At 36.7% G+C, this 24,043-nt stretch overlaps 1 protein-coding gene across 2 annotated transcripts in view; it reads right to left on the minus strand.

Annotated features, from left to right (window-relative positions):
• LOC124802912 (vacuolar protein sorting-associated protein 16 homolog) overlaps positions 1-24,043 on the minus strand; it is a 202,616-nt gene that overhangs the window by 76,393 nt on the left and 102,180 nt on the right. The window contains exons 6-9 of one of the 2 annotated variants that reach the window (XM_047263981.1): positions 4,309-4,555; positions 3,040-3,165; positions 2,515-2,642; positions 6-150 (exon numbers count right to left, since the gene is read on the minus strand). In XM_047263981.1, the coding sequence (XP_047119937.1) occupies positions 6-150; positions 2,515-2,642; positions 3,040-3,165; positions 4,309-4,555 (646 nt within the window). The remainder of the gene's footprint in view (positions 1-5; positions 151-2,514; positions 2,643-3,039; positions 3,166-4,308; positions 4,556-24,043) is intronic. The other variant, XM_047263982.1, reaches the window with a different exon arrangement.

Raw genomic sequence — 24,043 nt, forward strand, 5'->3', positions numbered from 1 at the left:
CTCACTTTATAGCAGGCCCAATGCGCAAGAATACGACTTGATCCCTCTGTCTCTGGCAGACGCAAATATTTGGCGATGTGGATGGCCAGGCAGTAGTGGTGTCTCAGCACCAATCTGTCCAGCAATACCTGTGTAGTCAAATGCTCCAATCTTGTGAAAGTTGAGGAGGAAATATCTCACTCTTGGCTGTTATTTATACATTTACTTAACAATAATAAAATGTAATGAGTGTTTACTTTGTACTTTTCAAAATGAAGAGAGTTCTATTCAAATTACAATGCATTTATATCTTCCTTCTCAATTAATAAGCAGCATGACACTTAATCTTCCTCTGGAAATTAAGCAAGATGTAAATACAAATGAGGGACATTCAACAATTTATAAATTTATATTTTTTTATTTAATTTTGCAAGTGAGAATAATCATACTCCTCTTTTACTACTGAATTTTATGTTGCTTCTTAACCAAATATATAGAATGTTCGAAAAAGATTCATCTGATTTCACATGACTACACTTTTCCACTTGAAAATACACAGTTGGAGTACATTATGACTTATTCATAGACCTAATATGTTGTTATTTTCAAATAACACACACACACACACACACACACACACACACACACACACACACACACAGAGAGAGAGAGAGAGAGAGAGAGAGAGAGAGAGAGAGAGAGAGAGAGAGAGAGAGAGAAGAGGTTGGGTATTCTTCACAATTACATTTACAATCAAAATTTACCTTTCACAGACGTTCAATGCGCGCTCTACCAGAAGTATAGCAAACATCCAGATGATACTCAACTTTTCCCATACTTTTACAACCATGTCCCCACTGTTGCTGTGTGGTGTCACAGTTTACCCAAAAACTGTTGGAATGGGAGACACATAAACAACATCATTTACAAACCTTCACAAAAAAGAACAATGTACCATGAGATCAGGTGACTTTAGATGCCCATGGTGCAATGCAAGATCCATAAGCCCTTTACACTCAATCTACCACTGAGCAGCTCAATGTTAAGAAATTATTTTACTGGTGGGTGCAAGTGTGGTGGTGTTCTGTCCTATTAAAAAATGAGAGTTTCAGCATGTTCTAGCAGTTGTGGAAAACTCAGATGAATGAACAAGTGAGTGAGAGTCCACCAGTAGGACGCCAACTGGCAAACAAATGAACAGGCAACTTACAACTAGTGCCAAAGTAGTGCATTAGTTTCTATGTATAAGTTAAAATTTACCCGAAGTCTCTGTTTCCATTCATGTAAAAGATTGTCTTATGAAATCATATGAATCTTTTTGAAACAACCAGGATTTTGCCTAACTGCTTTAGGCATCTTCAGTGGTTTTTATCTCTCTTATCTTCTGCTTCTGTAGTTAGTTAAGCACTACATCAAGGCTATATGTAGTATAGTAAATGTATAAAAGACAGTTTGATTTAATGGCAGCCATAATGATAATGATAAATAGGTCTTTGAATCTTCCTAGCCATTACACTGGATTTCATTCTGCATCATGTTTTACACATGCACTCATTTCCCAAAGCGAGAAGAGGACAGATTCCAGAATCCAACTAGAATAAATCTAAGAAAAAAGATTTGAAATACAGCTGATGCAGATAATTCATATGACAATCACAGTCAATACCAATTGATAATGAAAATCACATCTCCAATGAAAATCATATCTCCAATACAACAAACTATTTCAGAACACACAGAGATCCATGTATTAGAAAATTTAAGTATTAAACTGCAGAGGTTCACAAGAAGAACAGTTTATATATGCTGCACATTAATTTTTTTTATTTCATTTATGCACTCACGCACATTCACACAACCAGGCACCAGGTGCGTGCGCACGCCCATTCGCTCGCACTCTCTCTCTCTCTCTCTCTCTCTCTCTCTCTCTCTCTCTCTCTGCCTGTCTTTCTTTCTTTCTGTCTTTCGGCAACATACATACAAACAAAAACAACCAAACACAAAAACTGGGAACGTCAATGAAATGTTTTTAAATCAATAGTCAATACATGACAACAACAAAAAATCATTTAATATTCCAGGACATCCACTGAAGACACCTTGTTAAAATGGCATAATGTGTGTGGATGCATAAACAGAACAGAAAATTGATGTGCAGCATTCCAAAGGTGTTTTTCTTGTAAACTACCGCAATTTATATACAGCTCTGGTGGAAAATGGCCACCACAAGAAACTTTGTAAATAATAATTGGAAGCAAACACTACCACATTTTTATCCATGCTTATTGTTCTAGTTTCACATTCATTGCGTAAAAAGTTTCAAGAGCATGGCCCACTTTAACATCTTCGAACTCAAAGACAAATGTTAATATTTAATCCCACTGTCCCACACATCAGTACTGACCTGCCCTGTTTACAGCAACATCCCCAAATCCATGCACCTTATTGCCCTTTCAGAATGTTGCCACAGCAATGATATATATTAAGTATTAAATAGTAGTTAAAAATCAACCTCCAAGCGATATGAAAGGATACTGCGTAATCGTCAATGGTATTCCAACATGCCGATTTCGCATAGCATTAAGAACACGTAGCAGTCGACACATCCTAACATATGAATCGGAGTTCATACTGGGAACAAAGCCTTTGCCAAATTGTGCTGCCTAAAAAGGGAACAGATTTTAAAGATGTTACCATGCTGAAACAAATTAATGTTTCCAGATAAAACATTGGTCAGAAGCTGTATTTACAATATCCCAAATACTTTTCATATAAATTTTACTGAGCACTTTCTAAAAAGTAATTTAAAAAATGTGTTGGAAAAAAACAAATTAGAAATCTATTTGTGTACTGCAGCCAGAAAGGCATTCATGAGAACTGAAATACTAAGCCACAAAAATCTGTAATATACTGGAAGACAACAACATCAAACTGGGTTAATTTATGATGTATGAGGCAATAGTAAAACATGACACCAATAACATAAAATCAACAAATAACTTCAAAACAGTTTACATCTATATATTCAATGAAGATAATAAGCAGAAGAACAAAAAATACCCGAATCAGCATTTTCTGTGTGTCTGTGTCAAATTCATAGCCTGCAGCCTCAATACAATTTTTAACTGCTTCCTCTAGCTTGTCTTTGACAATTCTTATATATTCATCTGCTCGATGACTTCCTTTCTGGAACAACAGAGACACATGATATTTTTCTAACAGAGGTATACTACTTACTGCATCATTACCAAGTTTACCTCATCATAAGTATTGTAGTACATTTCAAGATCACACATTATGTTAGTTCTCTCTTTCAGTTATTCTTCCTAACATTTCATTCAGCTGTCAGTCACAGTTTCATACTACATTTTAAAATAAATGTAAGCTACTACTTAATCACTGACTTCTGAACATATGACCTTTACAGGTAAATATGCAACTGTGACTGTTCCATTGCAGTAACTTTCATATTTTGCTACTTCATTAAAAGACGCTGAAAACAAATAATCTTCATTTCAAATATATGAACAATTTTATACAGCATAAACATGACCCATCTCAGCCAACAGATAACAGGTCACATGCAAATAGAAGCCAATAAAATAAAAAGGTTACAACATGAAGTCTTCCAGTCTCATTTCCCATATTCATAATTGTGAATCACAGAACTATAAACAATCTTTTCAATAGAAAAATTTTATGTCCCTGCTGAAAATGGACTACTGTCAGTCAGGGGTGATCTATACTTATTGGCTAACATTATGACAAAACAATTACACTAACAGAATAATCTGTATGGCATCTATAACATTTTTTCTTTTACATTATACAAGGTTTGGCAGTGACAGAGACTTCATCACAGAGCATCAAACATTCTCAAACCCAATATTCACATGTTGAACAATAATGTACAGCTACATATTCTAGATACAAAATGATAAATGTTAGACAGATACCAATGAAAAAACTTTTCCTGTGTTGCAGAATCATGATATGAACCAACAGACTGGCTGTTACCCAGCCTAGGGCACCTAATTTGGATGGAAAGCACTTTTGGTACAACACAAGCAGCAGAAATGATTGAAGTACTTAAATACCTAACCTAAACAATAATGCACTGTGTGTGTGTGTGTGTGTGTGTGTGTGTGTGTGTGTGTGTTTTTTTTTTTTCTTCTTTTTTTTATGCGAATTTTGTATTTCCATCACTGTTCGGCAGATGTTTTAAACAATGGTTATTATGCTTAATGTTTGTAAAGTGATGATAGACATTTTTTATTCAGTCATACTGCTTGAAAAATTTTGAAATGTCCCTCACTGTAATTTTTGTACCTGGAACTGCTTTGAAGCTTCAAATAAATAAGATCCAGGATCATTACTATTGATTCGAAAAATTTCTTGCACCACAACTGGCACTTTCTGAATCATTTCATGAGAGAACAGAGAGAGCACGCGAACACCATCCATCTCAGGCACTAAGTACACTCCAGAATCATATCCATACTTTGTGGAGTCTCCTTGCCATCCAAAAAGTAGTAGTACACTCTCCCAATATCCAATGACCGCCTCAGTCCCACACCTGTCAAACAACAATTTAAAATTATTGAGCTCTGTGGATACATACATACTGCAGACAATCACATATGATAAAGAAATAATGAAACATGGTAAACATTTTTACCTTTGGTGTAAAATATGCAGAACTACGAAAAAGTTATCCTTTCAATCTACCTGCCACTTTTTCCGCTATGTTATCTATCCCAACAACCAAACTAAGGAGTGTTTCAAAAAATAATCTTTACCAATAAACATAATAATTATTATGAAATAGAATTCTCATGACACAAACAGCATACAACAACAGAACACTCAAACACAACCGAGCATTCATTACCGCAGACCCTTCAGGATCGCACATACGAACAGTTTGTGGTTCCACCAAATGACAATTAAAACTTGTGAAAGACTACAGAAGCATTTACCTAGTGCTGCACTTTTGCAGTGTAGTCAACAATATTTTACAGTATCTATGGTCTTGAACACTCTTCCCTCCAACTAACACAATATGAACAGGAATTCAATTGAGTAAAACAAAAGAGAAAAACCTTTGTGAGCACAAAACATACATAAGAAGGAAAAGCTTAGTATACAGAAGGAAAATATTACAGAGAAATGATGGTGTAAAGAAAAGACTCTTACCAACAGAGAACAGACGTGAGAAATTAACAATAGTAATGTAATATACTGAAAGATGAATAAGATAATTCAAAACACATTTATGATGTCAATCGGTGACAAAAAGTTCTTTAAATTGTGTTTCAAGAAAAACCTCACATTTATGTTTCTTTAATCAGTGAAATGAACTGCTCATATACATTTGATTTAACTTTTATAATTATCTCACATAACACATAATGTCAAAAAAGCCATCTAGCCTCTTGTTATGAGTGAACTATGTTCAGTCACTCCTCATGAAAATTCTACAACACTCTACTGTCTTGATAAACATGATTGGAATTGTAATCATGTTAACACTGTAGTGATGTTTTTGTTCCTGAAGATGTTCTGAAATACTGAAAATGCTTGTCAAATGAAAGCAATTCACCTTGCAGCTTTTGGTATGTTTCTTAAAATACAGTTCATAACAGCTCCAGGATGAGGTTACCATTTGCGAAGCTTAGTTTCAGAAGGAACCAACCCTGTGAACAATTTGAAGTTAAGTATGCGCATATCATTCATTCTGGTTACACCTGTGATAAATTAATTTACAGAATACCAAATTTATATCTTTCTCTGCCAGGATGCAGGGGAAGTGAAAGAAACTGAATAAATGAATGGAAATTGTTATAATCATGTGATTCCAATGTTTCTGTACTGTGGAAGAAGGGTTCATCCACCCCAGAGATGCATCTGTGTTGTTGCACAAACAAAAGAGAGTAGAAGTAACAAATTATTTTTTTAATTACATACTATGCAGACATATATGTATATCTTTGATCTTCATTTATTAGAGTCAATGGAATAATTTCATTATTCTTTCATATGAAATGAACAAAGTTCCTCGGAGTCCTACTTTCTTCCCACTCTGTCATTTGTCTAGATGCAAGTAAGAATACCATGTTGTATCACTAATTGTCTATACAAGTTTGTTACCCATTTTAGCAACCCAATTCTGCTGGAAAGTGCAAGTTCAGCAATGCTACAAAAACATGCCATCAGCTTGCTGTCAATATGCATATTTGCATCCTTTCTCTTAGAACCTGTAGTCTAAATTGTTTGTTATCAGAAGTTGCCATGCACTGTGACATATTTCGTCATGCTGTACTACATTTTAACAAGGTCAACCATCATCACCCATTTTATCCCTCTCCTACGGTGATCTCTGTGGCTGGTTTCAATCACAGTGGGAAAAATTATGGGAACACACTCAGAATCAGCTACACTGAACATCTGTTCAAATCATATCTTAACTGAAAACTAAATAAAATCATTTTCACTCCCACTACAGCCTTTGTGATTTTCCCACTTCAGAACAATTAGTATTCTGACACACAATGCAGTCTAGTATTCCATCTTTATACTGACTACATTTTTATGGAAAATATCACATAGGGCTGATCTAAGCTAAGTTAATGCAGTTTGTGATTTTGGAAACTGAAATAAATCCAGAAGTGGAAAAGAAATGTTAATGATAGAAATGAAGAATAAAATTTTTGCAGAACTGGAAATGAACACATGTCTGCCTCTGGGAAAGTGATTCATGTGATGAAGCTCACTGAAATCAAACAACATTATAAGACAAGTTGCCAAGCAGATAAGAAAGGAAGAAGGGTGACCCATTCCTTGTGACCTCTACAAATGGTCAAAATGCTTAATCTACACATTCTCTTAGGTTAGGTTAGTGTTGTTTAACGTCCCATCGACAATGAGGTCATTAGAGACGGAGCGCAAGCTCGGGTTAGGGAAGGATAGGGAAGGCAATCGGCCGTGCCCTTTCAAAGGAACCATCCCGCACATTCTCTTAAGATCCACTGATGCAGAAAAGGCCTACAAGAAAGACAGATATAAGCTCCCACTACAAATATTAGTTACATTACCATTTATATACTATTTGATGAACGGATTTTTAAGGGAGATGACTTACAACAGGTCATGTCTGACATAAACAATAAATCATGTATCTAATTTTTCGTGATGTGTCTGTAACTATACGTGATCAGGATACGTTATAAAAGATAACACAAAGTATATGAACTTGTTTTATTGGTTTGAAAACAGAAGTTTCTAACTATGCCTTCCACACCCATGTTTTGCAAACCACAATGATGAATTGTCACTCCAGAGAAGTCATTATTTAATATTAACTCTTTCAAAGATGTCCATTTCTACTTATACTACAGTCTCCTACAGGTTGTTAAATTGAGTAAATTATAATCAGTAACTTCAGTTCTATTCACACTAGATAAGTTAACACTCGCTCCCTCTGCTTAACTTTGATGTATGTAATCATTAATGAATAATCACTTGATTTGCTAGTACAGTTCTTCCTCGCAATACTTTCAACTTTTACCATGACTGATACATTTCCTTATAGTTGATCAACACTTCTAGCTTCCAGCACCGTCCTACTCACGTGTCCACTTGTCACTTAATGGAACAATTCCGACACAACTTGACAATGTTCCCACCGCCAAAAAAAATATTCATTGCGTATCAAATGTTTCAGAATGTAAGATTCACCAGCTAGTGCACACTAACCAAACAGTATGACTGTAGAAGACTCAGTACACTTGCAGAGAATACAGTCTGGCAGTAAAAAAACCTTTTAAATATTTTGTTAAGGATCAAAAAAGATGCAAAGCTTGTTTATGCAGGAGTTCCATATTGTGGCCCTACAAGTAAATGTTTGAGAACTCTCAGCGGTGAGTAAAGTTTGACCTGAGTTTGAATTTAATGACACCTAATGTTACAATAAATGTCTTATGTCTTCCATTTCATTTAAGATAACACATCACATGGAATCTACACCCGTCAAATAATGGCACAGCTCACCTACAGCATGGCTTGTAAAAAATAAATGATGTAAAATAAGCAATATTCAGAAAGAGAGAGAGAAAGAGAGGTGGGGTGTGGGTGGGGAGGACTTGGGAGGGGAAATTATACCCTAGTTTCCATAGAATTTACTTTATTTAACAACAGTGATCTTAACAACAATACCAGTGTGGAAATGTAGCCATGGGCCATGTCTCACTGCCCAAGGAACTGGAACCTGGATGATGTGGGCTGGCATGTGCCTGCACTCGTCACGGGCAGCAACAATGATCCCTTGGATCACGTGAGTCATCCCTTGCAACCAGGGGAGCTGACAGATAACAGAAGAGGCAGATGCAACCATGATGCTCTCTGCAGCACCCAAGGAACTGGCAGGGTATACCTACAGACTGGGGAGCTACGGAATGCTTTGTAGAATGTGGCAGACAAGAACTTACACTATAAGGAAAGGATAAATTGCTACTCACCACAAAGAGGAGGCACTGAGTCGTAGACAGGTACAATAAAACAGAATAATTCTAAGAAGTCCGTCTTCAGAAGTAGAGCTCTCACACATTCACAAAACAACAAAAACCAACACTCTCTCTCTCTCTCTCTCTCTCTCTCTCTCTCTCTCTCTCTCTCTCTCTCTCACACACACACACACACACACACACACACACACACGTGGTCATATGTGCATGAACTGTTGTTATGTATATGTGTGAAAGTTCTACTTTTGAAGACATACCTTATCTGAAAGCTAAAAATATTTCTAGTTTTCTTTTTCACTGTGCCTGTATGTGACTCCATGCCTTCTCTATGTGGTGAGTAGCAATCTCTCCTTCCCATATGGATGTTATCCCATCCTGTGTTACCCATATTTCTTTGTTATTATAATAGTGGCAGAAATAGTTAGTTTTATAGTAGGTGTAGTGTTTATTAATACCAGAATTAGTTATATTAACTGGAACTAGTACTGTAACAATTGTTACATTCCATTCTGGATTTTCCATTGTTGGAACTAGTACTGTGTTTGATGTGACAATTTATTCCATATAATTAGTTGATGATATATAGAAAAAATATTGTTGTTGATAATGTTATGAAAAGGATAGGTTGCCACTCCCCATAAAGGGGAGATGTTGAGTCGCAGTCAGTCACAACAAAAAGACTATTCGACATGTAATTTTTCGGCCAGAAGGCCTTCTTCTGAAACAGACAAAACACACACACACACACACACACACACACACACACACACACACACACACAGAGAGAGAGAGAGAGAGAGAGAGTCTGGCCCCAGCAGCCGAAGACAGTGGTCAAGTGTGTGACAGCTGCATTTGCATGAAAGTGTAAGTGTGTGTGTGTGTGTGTGTGTGACACTGTCTATTTCAGAAGATGGCCTTCTGGCTGAAAGCTTTGTGCTTAGTAGTCTTTTAGTTGTGCCTGTCTGCAGCTCAACATCTCCACTTAACATTTTCCATTTCTGTTGATAGAAATCCACGTAAGGATGAAAACAGTCTTTGTTTAAATTACAGGTAATAAAAAACAGGAGATATGTTTTTGTACAAAAACAAATCTCCCATGTCAGATCTTTCCAGTCTCCCACCACCTCCCAAAGTTCCACCATTTGGCCACAGAGGAGCATCCCCCTCGTAACTCAACACCACCCAGGACTGGAACAACTGAATTACACTCTCCGCCAGGGTTTCGATTACCTCTTGTCGATCTTTCCCACCCCTCCCCACTGTGGTATTCTGCTGTCTACCAAGCCTACACAATATACTCGTCCATCCTTACACAACCCCTGCTTCCAACCCCTTACCTCATGGCTCATATCCCTGCATAGACCTAGATGCAAGACCTGTCCCATACATCCTCCGACCACCACCTACTCCAGTCTGGTCACCTATCCCATCAAAGGCAGGGCTACCTGTGAAACCAGTCATGTGGTCTACAAGCTAAGCAGCAACCACTGTGCTGCATTCTATGTAGGCATGACAACCAACAAGCTGTCTGTCCACATGAATAGCCACCAAGAAACAAGTGGACCACCCTGATGTTGAACATGTTGCCAAACATGACTGCTTCATGGCCTGTGGTACATGGATCCTTCCCACCAACACCAGCTTTTCTGAATTGCATAGGTGGGAACTTCCCCTGCAATACATCTTATGTTCCTGTAACCCTCCTGTCCTCAACCTTCGTTAGTCACTGTCCTTACCCATCCAGCCCCTTCCCTGTTCCCATTCCAGCACTACACAGCCATCATTCCACCACCATACCCAGCCTTTTTATTTCTCTACTGTTCCGCTACTTCACCCCCCCCCCCCCCCCCTCCGCATGTCTCCCTTGCCCTCCGTCTAACCTCCAACAGTTCACTGTCCACTAACCCCACCACACTACCCCTCCCACTCCCCACCCCAGCCTCCTCCTTACCTCCACCCAGCTGCCACTTCCATCATCCGCTGGTGCTGCTGCTCGCAGTGTGGTTTCAGTTGCCTGAGACTGCAGTCGCACGTGTGTGTGTGTGTGTGTGTGTGTGTGTGTGCAGAAGATTTAATTGTGAAAGTTTTTTCGTTGTGCCTATCTGCGACTCAGCATCTCTGCTATACAGTAACTTTAAATGTTGATTTATTCAGAACTACCCAGATTTTTTTGAAAACTGTTAGTGTGAGGAAATGATTTTCTTATTAGTCATTATCTCAAAGTAAACAGGAAAAATTATACATTGGCAAAGAGTTGATTCTATGTAACAGTTCTCTCATGAAACTGTTAGTGAATGAATTTAATGTACTTATTTAGATTTTGGCTTTAAAGATTGCAATTGCCCTGTTAACTAAAATAAATGTCCAATCTGAAGTGGCACTCATTTTATTACTTGTAACAGATAGTTCCATCTGCCTTGTGTGACCCGACAAAAACATTTCAAAATCAGCATTTGTGAGTTTCAAAGATGAGCAAACAACTTTTACAAAATTGCTGAGGGTTTTGTGATGACTTGTTGACATAATTCTTGGTGGTTTCTGTCTTGAGATCTTTGGCTGGCATTTGTTTAAGGATTTTCCAGACATTTCGTCAGCATGAGTGGCTTGCTTTGTCAAAGATTCAGCCTCCACTGCTGGTGGTGGACTGGAGTCAACTCCAAGCAAAGCCAGAGATTATATGTACCCATCACACCAACGTTTAAGGGCTTCCCCGTTATCATTACCACTGTTTTTCTCCCCTTGCTACCTGCAATGGCCATTCACTGACCTACAGAAATCCAGTATCCATTTACCTTGAGGCTCCTGGATTCCCAAGCTGGAGCTAAAGACCATTGCAGGCAGCATGAGGAGACCTAAAGCGATAATTATCAGGGAAACCCTAATATATTGGCCAAACCCTCATATATTGGCACAACAGGTACATATAATCTCTGGTCATAGGCTTGACTCCAGTTTACCAGCAGCAATGAAGGGTGAACCTTTGATGATGGCAGCTACTTGAGCTGGAAAAGTATTAGGGAAACCATTAAACAAAAGTTTGCCAAAGGACCTGAAACAAGAAGCCAACAGGCAATACATAAAGTAATTTTTAGTTTGATTGCCTACATAAACCATTAGTAACACATCCAAGATCAAAATTTAGTAAAATAACTGCATAGGAGAGTGTGTATTACAGTGGGACTACATGCCTCAGGTGTGTGTTGGTATCTGTCCACCTCCACTCTCTTCAATGATGATCATCAGATGTCAGACACAAATTTTGCTCTTGTTAATGAAGAGAACTACACATCCACCAACCCACACTGCCCGGAGGTTTTGTACGGTTGATCATAATGGACACTTAGAGAACAAACCAATCATGTAGGGACAGTTTTGTACTATCTGGGTAGACACAGCCATCCCAGTTGCCTCCATGAACATAGTACACACTTACATTGCTTTCTTCTTGGATTACCTACAAACTATAATTTCTAAGTAGCAGTCAACAACTTTTGTTGTCACCCATGGGCAACCACTGTGACCCAGGTCTACAGCCGGCCAGAGTGGCCAAGCGGTTCTAGTCGCTTCAGTCTGGAACCGCACAACCGCTACGGTCGCAGGTTCGAATACTGCCTCGGGCATGGATGTGTGTGATGTCCTTAGGTTAATTAGGTTTAAGTAGTTCTAAGTTCTAGGGAACTGCTGACCCCAGATATTAAGTCCCACAGTGCTCAGAGCCAGATCTACAATGTACATAATTGTCAGGACAAGGCTAATATAAAAGAAAACTTTTGGAAAATACACCAGAAAAGTTGGAAACTTGGGTGGTATTTTTGTACAAAAATCTCAATGACAGTTCTGTTGTCACACGACAACAGTTGTACGTTTCACTGATATCACTGCAGTGTATGCTGATCCCACAATCAGCTTTCCATGCTGACGAATCTTCTTGCCATAAAGTGGCAATGGAAGCACCATCCACACTTAAACTGATCATTCAAGGTATGTTCACAGGCTGAACAGTACATTCAAGTCAAAGTTCTTTAATATACAGACTAGTATACTAATCAGTCCTTATCTTTAATATAGCACCCAATACATAGTTCATGGGAATGAAAATACTTGTAATTACTGTTAATGTTCTGACATTTATAATTTTGATGTTTTAGCAGGTTGAACTAGACTTAAAGAACATACTGTTTGAAATCATGATATTTTTATTCTACAAAAAAGAAAATAAATCACCAATTATAGAAGTTTCTAGATGACTAGATATTTTGTAACCAACACAGAAATGTGTTTCCTTGTCATCCTGTACGGTAAGTCTCCCCTGACCCGCGGTTCTGGGTAACCTTCCTGATACTACCCCTTTTCCTAGACCTCTCCAGTCCTTTCCATCATTCTCCTTCCTTCCTCTTCAACCCTTCTGCCTGAAGAAAGAGCCACTGGCTCCGAAAGCTTGCCAATCACAACAATCTTTTATGTGTGTGTGTTCTGCCACTGCTTAGTGAGTAGATTTTTAATCTAGCCAATTAAATAATTGTTTTAATAATATTATGCTATGGTAGTCACTGAAGGCTTCATGCACTGCTCTCTTGAGAGTCAAATGTGTTTCATTCAGTAGCTCCCTATCTATGTCGTCTCTGTTTCTTTACACTGACTGAATACCATGGAAGGCTCGTCCCATCATGAACTATTCTATTATATATACATCTATCCAGTGCACAGTCAACTACTCTTTTAAATGTAAGCCATGTTTACTCTACATGCTCCTGTTCTGAGCTAAAAGTTTCATGCTCCTGTTCTTAGATAAAAGTTTCAAGTTCCTCACTGAGATATTGTACTACTACTGCTTCTTTACCTAGTTTACTTAAAATGTAAATCTTTCTACTTGTGTTAGTTGACGTTTGTATTTGGGCAATCATTGTTGCTGCAACTGCTTCAATGTCACTGTTACTAGTTTCAATGTGGACATTATCAAAGCGGTCAGGTATATTTGTTGCCATTAGATTGATCGTATTTACATCATGAAAGCAGATTCAAACTATATGTTCTAGGTAGTTTTCTGAGAAGGCATTTTGTAATGTTTCACAAGATGTCTTGCCACAACTACCACTAACAAAACTGTAATTATCTCAGCTGACTGTTTGGTGATTAAAATCTCCTGTAGTGATTACAATATGATCAGAGAATTTAAATACTAGATAACAGGGATTTTCTCTAAAGTTTTTGGTTACATCAGGAGATAGCCTGCTGGTCAATAGAAAGATCCAGTTATAATTTTATGCCCACTCCTGACACTGATACTCGCCCATACAACATTGCCTGCAGCTTCAATTTTTATATCCATGGATTTGAGTTCTTTGTCTGCTGTGACAAGTACACTATTCCCATTTTCCATTAGCCTATACTTTCAATATTTGCTTGAATTTTCCCAAAAATCTAAGTGTTGTCAATTCCAGTTTTTAACCAGCTTTCTTAACTAGTATTATGTGAGTGTCACTGCAGTTTTAGGAGTGTTTCAGACTGTGGCACTTTGTTCTGACTGCTTTGGTAGTTAACCATAAGAATTTTAATACTCTCTCCCATGGGAGGGTTTCATGGACCTTATACTGATACTTCCATGTCTCCTACAATTATGACAACAATGAAAAAATGTTTGTGTACATCTTCTACATGGTTAGCTAGATTGTCAGCAGCCTCTGGTGTGTAGTGCACACCTGCCCATTTAGGAGGAACCCTGCAGTACTATCGTCTACCACGGCTACTGGGCCTCTATAGAAAGTACATGATCTATCACCAGTTGCCCAACTGACTTAGTGGCTTGTCAGTCGTAGATCTAAAGGCCCTTAAAAGAAAGGCTGGGACAAGGGAGAACTCAGGGCAGTACACACATCCTACTAACCAACAAGCCTGAGGTGCTGTTTTCTACTGAAACTCAGCCATTGAGACACACTTCAACTGTTGGCAGGCATGCTGTAGCACATCAGGAGTAAGCAAGCACAAACGTGTACCAACCTGTCAATCAGTGGTAATCTGAATGTAGAGCAAATAATGGTGCTCCTTAGGGATATTGTGGCAAAGAATGGGAAGTCTCATCGCTTGCTCTCTGTTGTATGCCTGGAGACTACTTTCAACATGTTGAAGAGGCTGATGCGGTATCCACTGAGGGAACTGAATACAACTAACTGTAGATTGTGTTGCAGGTTGGTACAAATAATGCCTGTCATTTGAGCTCTAAGGTTGTACTTGGATCATACCAGAGATTTGCAGAGGAGGTCGAGAAGACTAACCACACTCATGGAGGTTCAATGAATCTCACAATCTGCAGCACTGTCCCCAGAACCAATTGCGACCCTTTGTTTCTGAGTCAGAGAGAAGGCTTGATCCAGAGACTTTGAAGGTTCTGTGATAGTCTAGGCTATGATTTCTTGGGTGCAGAACAGCTTAAAATGCTAGGATCAACCTAAACATGTCAGGAGAACACTACTTATCTGAGACTGCTAACCCATGTGACTAACTAGCACAAAGGTTTTCTTTTAGCTTAATTGACTCTCCATTCAGTCCAAATAATGATAAATGTAGAAGTCCCAAGTACTAGTGTAACATCCAAAGAAATATGACCTACAGACAAGCCTGTTAAAACCTTTTGAGAAACTGGTAAAATAAGCCCAAAAAGCAAAGGTACCTCACTTTATACTAGGTACAGAAAGCTGGCTAAATCCAAAATATTACAGTAGCATTATTTTGGGGGTAAAGTTACGTATGTAATAAAATTATAGGCTAAAAAGGAATGGTGGCAGCATATTTGTTACAGTAGACAAGAGACTTCAAACCACCAAAGTGGAAATTGGAGTTTCATGCACGTGTTTGAACAAGACTCAGTACCAAGAATGTTCTTCTATCAACCACCAGACTCAGTCTTAGATGTAGCCAAAAGCTCCACAAATTGTTAGTTTACTAATACGTATGTTCCTCAATTATATAGTTCTTATTACAGCAGACTCTAAACATCACAACTGATTAGCTTCATTACAGCTTTGTATGTGGTAAGCATGACAAGACATACTGCGAAATAATACTAAATACTTTCTCGAACTACTACTTGGAATAAATAGTTTGCTCATGAAGGATATATATTCAATCTAATAGCAACAAATAAACTTGGTCTTTTTGAGGATGTCCATAATGAAACTATTATCAGTGACTATCAGATAGCTGTATCAATGTTAATTAATAAAGAACAAATGGCAACTGAAACAAGCTGAAACATTTACATGTTAAAAAAGCTTGATAATGAGGCAGTCAAGTCATATCTCAAAGAGCAGCTCAAAACATTGACCTCTCGGCAGGAGTATGTAGAGAACAGTGACTCAGGTTTAAAAGAATAATTGACCATGCACTGGACAGATATGTACCTATAGCAGAACAGTTCTTGATGGGAGGAACCCACCATGGAATAAAGTCACTTTAAAGAAACTTCTAATGAAAAAGTGACTACTGCATATTAGCTGCAAAACAAAGGATATGTATACAGACAGAGAGATGCTGAATGAAATGCCTCTGCTGTCAAAAAGACAATGTATGAAGCCCTCAATGACTGCTACACTAAGTTCTTATAGAAAAATCTCACCCAAAACTGAAGTAGTACTGGTCATATGTAAAGTGCCCACATGCTCATGTATGACAAACAGAAATGGAGGGTAGCAAATAAAAGGCAGAAATACTGAAACCTGATTTCAAAAGTTGCTTTGCAATTGAAAATATGGGAGTACTGTCAGTTTAATAATTACACTACTCACTACTGCAAGGATGAGTGACATGCACTGCCTGTCAAATAGTGAAGTGCCCAGAAGGGGAGGAAGAAAGAAAGCTTCTCAGGATGAGATGGATGGAGTGTGAGCCCAATGAGCAAGATGTTGCACTCCCTCTGATGCATGCACTGATTCAGATAGAGAGAGTAAAATGTAAAACATGATTTATTAGTCTCATTATATACATTGCACAGATCATACAATCTGCTGTAAGGAGACACTACCAAGTTTAGCAAAAATATAATGTATAATGATTTACAGAAATTCTTTTTACACTGTTTAAAGAATAATGCCAATAAATACAATATTACACTATTTACTATAAATTAACAGTTTACCAATTTCCTTTGTTGTGCACAGACAACACTGCAATATTAGCTATAGATTTTTATCGTTCAATATGACAGACTGTCTTCCATGAATTCTTCAATGGTGTATTAACTTTTCTCTATTAAAATATGTTGGAGTAAACTTTTCAGTGAACCAAGGTCCACTGTTAATGTGTTTCTTCCTTTTAATTTGTTATATATTTTTAGCCCCATGTACAGTGGTGTCTGAGCGTAAAGCTTTAAGTGAAGCTCATGTTTTCCTTGTGACGAGTACCATAGCTATGCTTAAAACATAACTTTTCAAGATTATGTTTATTATTACATACAAAAATCAAAATTTCAAGGATGTACAATGAAGTAATTGTTAATATTTTTAATTTCTTGAACAATGGGCAACATGACTCATTTTTGTGGGCATAACATATGTTTCTAATGAATTTCATCTGACGAATTAGCAGTTCCCAGAAAATTATCCCATACCTAATAACAGATTCAAAATAACTGTTGTAGGCTGTCTTTATTGTGTCCATATGAGTGGCACTAGATAAAATTAACATTGCAAAAGCTAGGGAATTTAATTTATTTACCAGGAAGTCCATATGTGTCTTCGAGTTTAAACTTTTATTAAGGTTTAGGCCCAAGAATGTCACATGGCTCACTTCTGTCATCAGTCAATTATTATGGGCTATTTCTACAGGACATATCGCTGACAATTTAGAGACAAATTGCATTATCTGGGTATCAGTGACATTGAGCTTTAGTCCATTTTTGTGGAACCAGGATTCCAGTTTCCCCAAACATTTTCTTTCCTATTTGGAATCTTTTCTATTGTATCATTTTCTATCAGGACTGAGGTGTCATCTGCGAACAAGACTGAATGAACTTCAATATTTAATGGTAAATCATTTATACACAACAAGAACAGGTAAGGACCCAGTATTGAACCCTGTGGAACTCCTTGGGAAATGGTTTTCCATTTGGAGTGGTAGTTAACTGAATTTGATGTTAAAATAACTCTTTGTTTCCTTTCTGTAAGATGAAAGTTGAACCACTGTAATGCAGTATCTTCGATCCTATAGCTCTTCAGTTTGTGAAGTAATAATGAGTGGTCCACCGAGTCAAAGGCTTTCGTTAGATCACAGAATATTTCTGAGACTTTTGTACCCTGGTCTAGTGATGTGCTTGTTTTTTCTGTAAATTCTCTGATGGCATTTATGGTGCTTTTTTCTCTTTGAAAACCAAACTGATTTTTACAAATAATGTCATTTACTGTAAGGAAATTTTCTAATAGGCTGGTAGTTTCCCTTATCTTCTGGTGATCCCTTTTTAATAATGGCTTAATCTCTGCATATTTTAGGATATATGGGAAAGACCCATGTTCAAAGGACGGGTTTACAATAATAGTCAGTGGGTATGAAATAATATGGCATACTGCCTTGATTACCATTGAAGGTATTCCTTTTTTTAATGATAATATTGTGTCTTTCACATCTTTCTGAGTGATTTTTCTGATTTTTTTAAAACAAATGTTCTGTATGTCATCTCTATGCCTGAAAATCATATTGTCCTGATGGGCTGTCATGTCTATGTCAGATTTTTCTATATTGACAAAGGAATCATTGAAGCAGTTTGACATTTGAACACAATTTACAATAATATCACCCTGAAACCTAATTTGAGAAATTTCTTGACTTTTAAAATTGACTGCCAACTCTCATTTCACAACAGACCAGACTGCCTTTGTTTTATTTCTTTGTTTGTTTATGAATGTACTATTTGACAGTTTTTTTGCTGCCATTATCACTTTTTTGAATACAGTCTTATAGCACTTAATATATGTTACAAAATTAAGGTTTTTATCTTCTTTGAGCTCATTGTGCACCTGTCTCTTTCTGGTACTCGAAATTTTTATGCCTGGTGTAGTCCAATTTCGTTTATTCCTGACTCTCTTTTGAAAAGATTTTGGGGGAAATGTTTCATTGAATACACCCAATAAACAATTTAGAAAATTATCAAAATTTTTGTTGTTTAAATCACAGTCATTTAAAGGCCAGCTTATAACACTCAACTTATCACGAAACAACTCTAAATTTTCTTTGCTAGAATTCCTTTGATATAAGATTCAGATTTTAGTTTCTCTGTTTTGGGGAGTTCTATAAACAAAGCTGAGTAATCAGAAATCCCTAGATCCAGGCAAAACTTCCTTGTATCATCAAACTGATAATTTGTAGTAATATTATCTACGCAGGTTACAGAGTGGAAGTTTTCTCTAGTGCACATAGTTTAGTTTAACTTAAAACCAGATTTTTTTTTTATTAAGTCATGAAATTTTTCAATGTTACTGCTTTCAATAATGTATTTAAGTTGAAGTCTCCTGCAATCACAACCTTTTTCTTGCTTCCTTTTTTAATTTTATCTAAGAGATACTGAAATTTTTCTAAGAACAATTCAGTAGTAGAGCTCCCAGGAATTCTGTATAAATTGATATTATCACAGTATTTAAATCACACAGGTCTACACAATAGCTTTCAAAAATACATTCTTCATTTAGATAACTAAAATCTTCTTTCACTTTAAAGTTTACAGAGGCATGCAGTAAGATACAGGAGACCTCATGAGATTTGTTTTTTCTAAAAGGTGCTGGGAACTTTGAAATTATTAATTTTATTTAGAACGTCTACGCATTCTTTTGTGAGCCAGCGTTCATTTAAGCCGACTACCCGTATGTTTGTCATGTCAGAAAGTATAACTTGCAGTTCATCAATTTTAGAGTAACACAGATTTGGACGTCTTTCTGCTAAACCGTTTATATTTAGAAGCATCAAGATTCAAGATAGAATTTTTGAGTTTGTTGAAGAGCCTCATTTGTTTCTTTATATTTACAGCTTCCATTTTGGATCACCACTTTTGTTTTCTCAACCCTTTCAGAAGCTTTCAGTTTCCCTTGCTTTTAATGAATCTGTGAATGTCCACGATCATTTTGCTGAAAGTCATTGAACCTAACCTATTCAAGTGTAGCCCATTCTTTCGCAGACACTTACCACTTACAAATTTATACAAAAATTGCATCCAGCTTGTCACACTGTTCCCTGATTCCACTGTTTATCTTATTTATGTGTGTATCACTTACTTACCTGTGTAAAATTGCACTAATGACAATTTTTGAATTTGCAAACACACTTTTTGCTGAGCAGATCAAGTTCCGTGTTCCATTGATTATTTTTCCTCACTGCAGTTCTGGATGGAATTTGTGCCAACATGAATGAAAACACCTTTCTGTTTGTCCTTTTTTTCATTTCCACTTTCAGTTTCACTTCATTTTGAATTTAGGATATTTTGAAAGTGTCTGCTGATCTGATGATTCAGATTCAGATTCTTTATTAGTCATTCAGCATTGTTACATGCAATAGACTTCGTCAGTTCACTTAACCTATTAATTTTACAAAATAAATTTTTACATATTTAAGTTGATATTGCGCATTTCTAAAAATTCTTCTAATGAATAGAATGGATTAGTTAACAAGAAGTTATGAACATTATCTTTAAATAATTTGTCAGGCTTGATTGACCCATTTTTAGACAATTTGTTATATATTTTAATTGCCATATACTTATGACTATGGGGGACTGATGACCTTCGCTGTTTAGTCCCCCTTAAACATCCCAACAACCACCACCACCACTTATGACTATTGTTAGTTTTAGCTAATCTATTTTGTGGCAACAGCAGAGAAGTACACGTTCTTGTATAGTAGCCATGCCTTTCATTTGTTACACTTAAATTAGGTAGTTCAGCAAGTATGTAGTTAACACTGTCAAGAATATATAAGTTAATTACTGTTAAAATTTTATATTTAATGAACAATGGTTTACAATGTGTTCTATTATCTACGTTAGCCATTACTCTGATTGCTTTCTTCTGGATCACCATAATTTCATTTATTTTTCTGCTGTTTCCCCAGAGTATTAACCCATACCTTAAAACAGATTGAAAAAAGGCGAAGTACGCTGTCCTTACGTACTCAAATGTCACACAACACATCAGTCTCTTCAACAAATATATAACTCTTGACAACCTAACCACTATGTGATCAACATGAGAGTTCCATGTTAGTCTGTTGTCAAGTACAATACCTAAAAACTTTGCCTTTTGTTTTTCTATTTTTGTAGTCTTTGATAGACTGAACCACATATTCTGGGTCTTTTCCTCATTTAATAGCAGACCATTGGCATTAAACCATGATGTTGCGTTTTCTTTTGCCAATTTCATATCACTTACAAGGTTATCAAGTACATGGTTTACAGATAGAAAAGTTGTGTCATCTGCATACATATATGTCTTTACATCTATATTTCCTGGTAAGTCATTTATGTGTACAAGGAAAAGAAGTGGTCCCAATTTAGATCCCTGTGGCACTCCATGTTGAACCTCGAGTATGTTTGACAGATGACTTCCTGAACTCACCACCTGGTTCCTTTTATTGAGGTATGATTTGATGAGTTTTAAACTTTTATCAAATATTCCATAGTACTCAAGTTTAGAGAGCAGAAGTGAGTGGTCAACACAGTCAAAAGCTTTGCTCAGATCACATAAGGTTACCTGTGCGTGCGCATGGTCCTCAAATGCTGCTAGAATGTCTCTGACTAAGAGCTCTATGGCATGTATAGCTGAACTTCCTTTTCTGTAACCAAACTGTGATGCACTTAACATACCATTTAGTTCTAGGTACTCACACATCTGCTTATATATTATGCCTTCAAACACTTTTCCTAGTACTGGAATTAGTGAAATTGGTCTGTAGTTTGCAGGATCTGATTTGACACCCTTCTTAAAGACTGGAGCTACCTTGGATAGCTTGAGAGGATCAGGAAAAAACCCTTCTATGAGACACAGGTTTATAGAATATGTTAATGGTGCTGCAATGTAATGTATGATTTCTTTCAATAGATTGTTTGACATATTAAAAATATCTGTACTGTATGAATTTTTCATTTCTTTGACTATTTTAAGAACTTCATGTTGGTATACCTCTTTGAAGTGTTTCAATGATGATCTGGCCCTATTATGATTTAGGTTTGCTCTCTTCAGATAATCTATACATGTTACATTGGGTTTACTGATCAGCTTTTTGATATCATCAGCACAGCTTACAAAATATTTATTGAATGTATCTGCTGGTATTGGGACTGTCTTGTCGAAGTTTCTGACTTCACCTTTAACAGTATTAATTACTGTCCAGGCTGTTTTGCATTGGTTTTTACTATTTTTTATGAAATTTGTGTTGTATCTTAGTTTCGCCAATTGCAAATCTTTCTTATACTGTTTCTTAGTGATTTTCTCGAGATCCTTAATTTCATTAGAATTGTTTACTTTGGCAAGGCGCTTCAACAGCAGTAGCTTATTTTTTAGATTCTCCAGTTCTTTGGTGTACCAAAATTTACCCTTTCTTGTTTTATGGTATTTCTTTTGAACAAGATGGGCTTTTAAAATATCTGTTAAGTAATTGTGGAATGTTTCATAAACTGTTTGGGCACTGGAATCACAGTTTTGAAATAATTTGTCCCAGTTTGTTATGCTCAGCTGGTGTGTTAGTTTTATGAGATTGTGTTTTGTTAATATTAAGGTATTAGATTTTGTTAACTTTTGTGCAGCCTTGCTCTCATCCCCTTTTATAAAATGTCTTAACTCTACCGTTAACATGGAGTGGTCTGAGAAAACAAATTCCTTTACCTTGGTGGAGTACATATCACGAGCACAGTTGACAATAGCATTGTCCAAGCACGCTTGTAGTCTTGTTGGTTCTGAATTTACATGATGGAAGTTGTGCTGCCTTAGCAAATTCAGTAACTTATTTACACTGGGTTTGTTACATGTTACATCAAAGCTTGAATTAAAGTCTCCCCCAATTACAGTTACATACTGTTTCCATTTCGTTATGTAGCAGAGTACACTGTCTAAATTATCTAAAAAAGTTTTATCATCTGAGTCAGGGGAATGGTAGATACATACTATGATAATTTTCATCATATCACATATAATCCCGGTAATTTCAAAGTGTTTCTCTACACATGCCCAACTAAGATCTAGTTCTCTACACTCTATTTCATTTGAAACATAGATAACAGTACCACCATTACGGTACTGAGATCTGCAAAAACTGTTTCCATATTTATAACCTTCTGGTACATAGTATTGTATTTGTTCCAGTTTAAGCCAATGTTCTGATAGACATAAGAAAGAATACTTATTCTGTGGCAATGACTCCTCCAGAATTTCAACTTTATTTTCAAGACCCTGAATGTTTAAAAATAGGATGTTGTTGTGACTTATCTGTGAGTTAGCAGGCTGGTTTTTCACATTTTTATTTTCTTCTTGGCTTGAAACCATAAAAAATTATCACTGAATGACACAGATGTATTTTTCCTTTGGCTTCTCCTTAAGCACTGCTGTGTTGCTGCTCCAGTCGTTGTTGGTTCTGCTGCTGCTGCTGCTTCTGCTGATAATGATGGTGCTGCTGCTGTTTCACTTATTTCTGGTGTTTGTTGTACTATAACTGCTGTGCCTTTCTGTGAATTGTTAACATTTGGAGTGTTCACTTGCATTAATAAAATTTCACATTTGTCTTGGAGGGGTGTAGCTTCACTGACATCAGATTTCACATGCAGTCGGATTGTGGGATATACATCGATTTCGCAGCTTGGAGCTATAACATTTTTCAGTATGGAGTAGCCAACAACAAGAAAATCCCTTTTTTCAATCTGTTTTGCTGTGGCACTTCCACATTTGTCCTTTTTGTAGGTCACTGTTTCCCATTTATATTTGTTTACAGATAGTCTGAGGGGTGGGTTTTTGGTCACATTTCGCGCACTATGTGTATTTTGAAGGTTTTGTTTTGTACTTGGCTGGTGTTTTACAGAAACCCTGGATTCCGTTTTACTTATTTCCGTTTGATGGATATCACACACACAGAAATGTTTTTCTTGAGTTAATCTATCATTTTCTTTCTTTGTAGTCAGTAATTCAGTTTTCAATGCTTCAATGTCCTTGTGTAGCTGCTTTATAATTTTGTTTTTTGTATCTTCTTTTATTTCCATTTCACATGCACAGGCCTGTTTTTCACGTATTAACCTATGTTTTTCTTTTTTTATAGTCACTATTTCAGCATTTAATGCCTCAGTGTCCTTTTGCAGCAACTTTATAATTTCGTTTTTTGAGTCCAGTGTACTTACAAGATCAGCTGTTTTAGCTCATAAACAAACATAGCATGTCCATGGAATAACATCATTGATGATTTTTAGGTTCACTTTCGCACACTTTTCGAGCAACCAGTAATTGCACTTGACACAGAAAATACCCTTCATCACTCACTTTTCACATTCTCTACATGAAAAACTGTTTGTTTTTCCCCTTTTTTGATGA

Source organism: Schistocerca piceifrons, chromosome 6 (assembly GCF_021461385.2).
Source record: "Schistocerca piceifrons isolate TAMUIC-IGC-003096 chromosome 6, iqSchPice1.1, whole genome shotgun sequence".
Lineage (NCBI taxonomy): Eukaryota > Metazoa > Arthropoda > Insecta > Orthoptera > Acrididae > Schistocerca > Schistocerca piceifrons.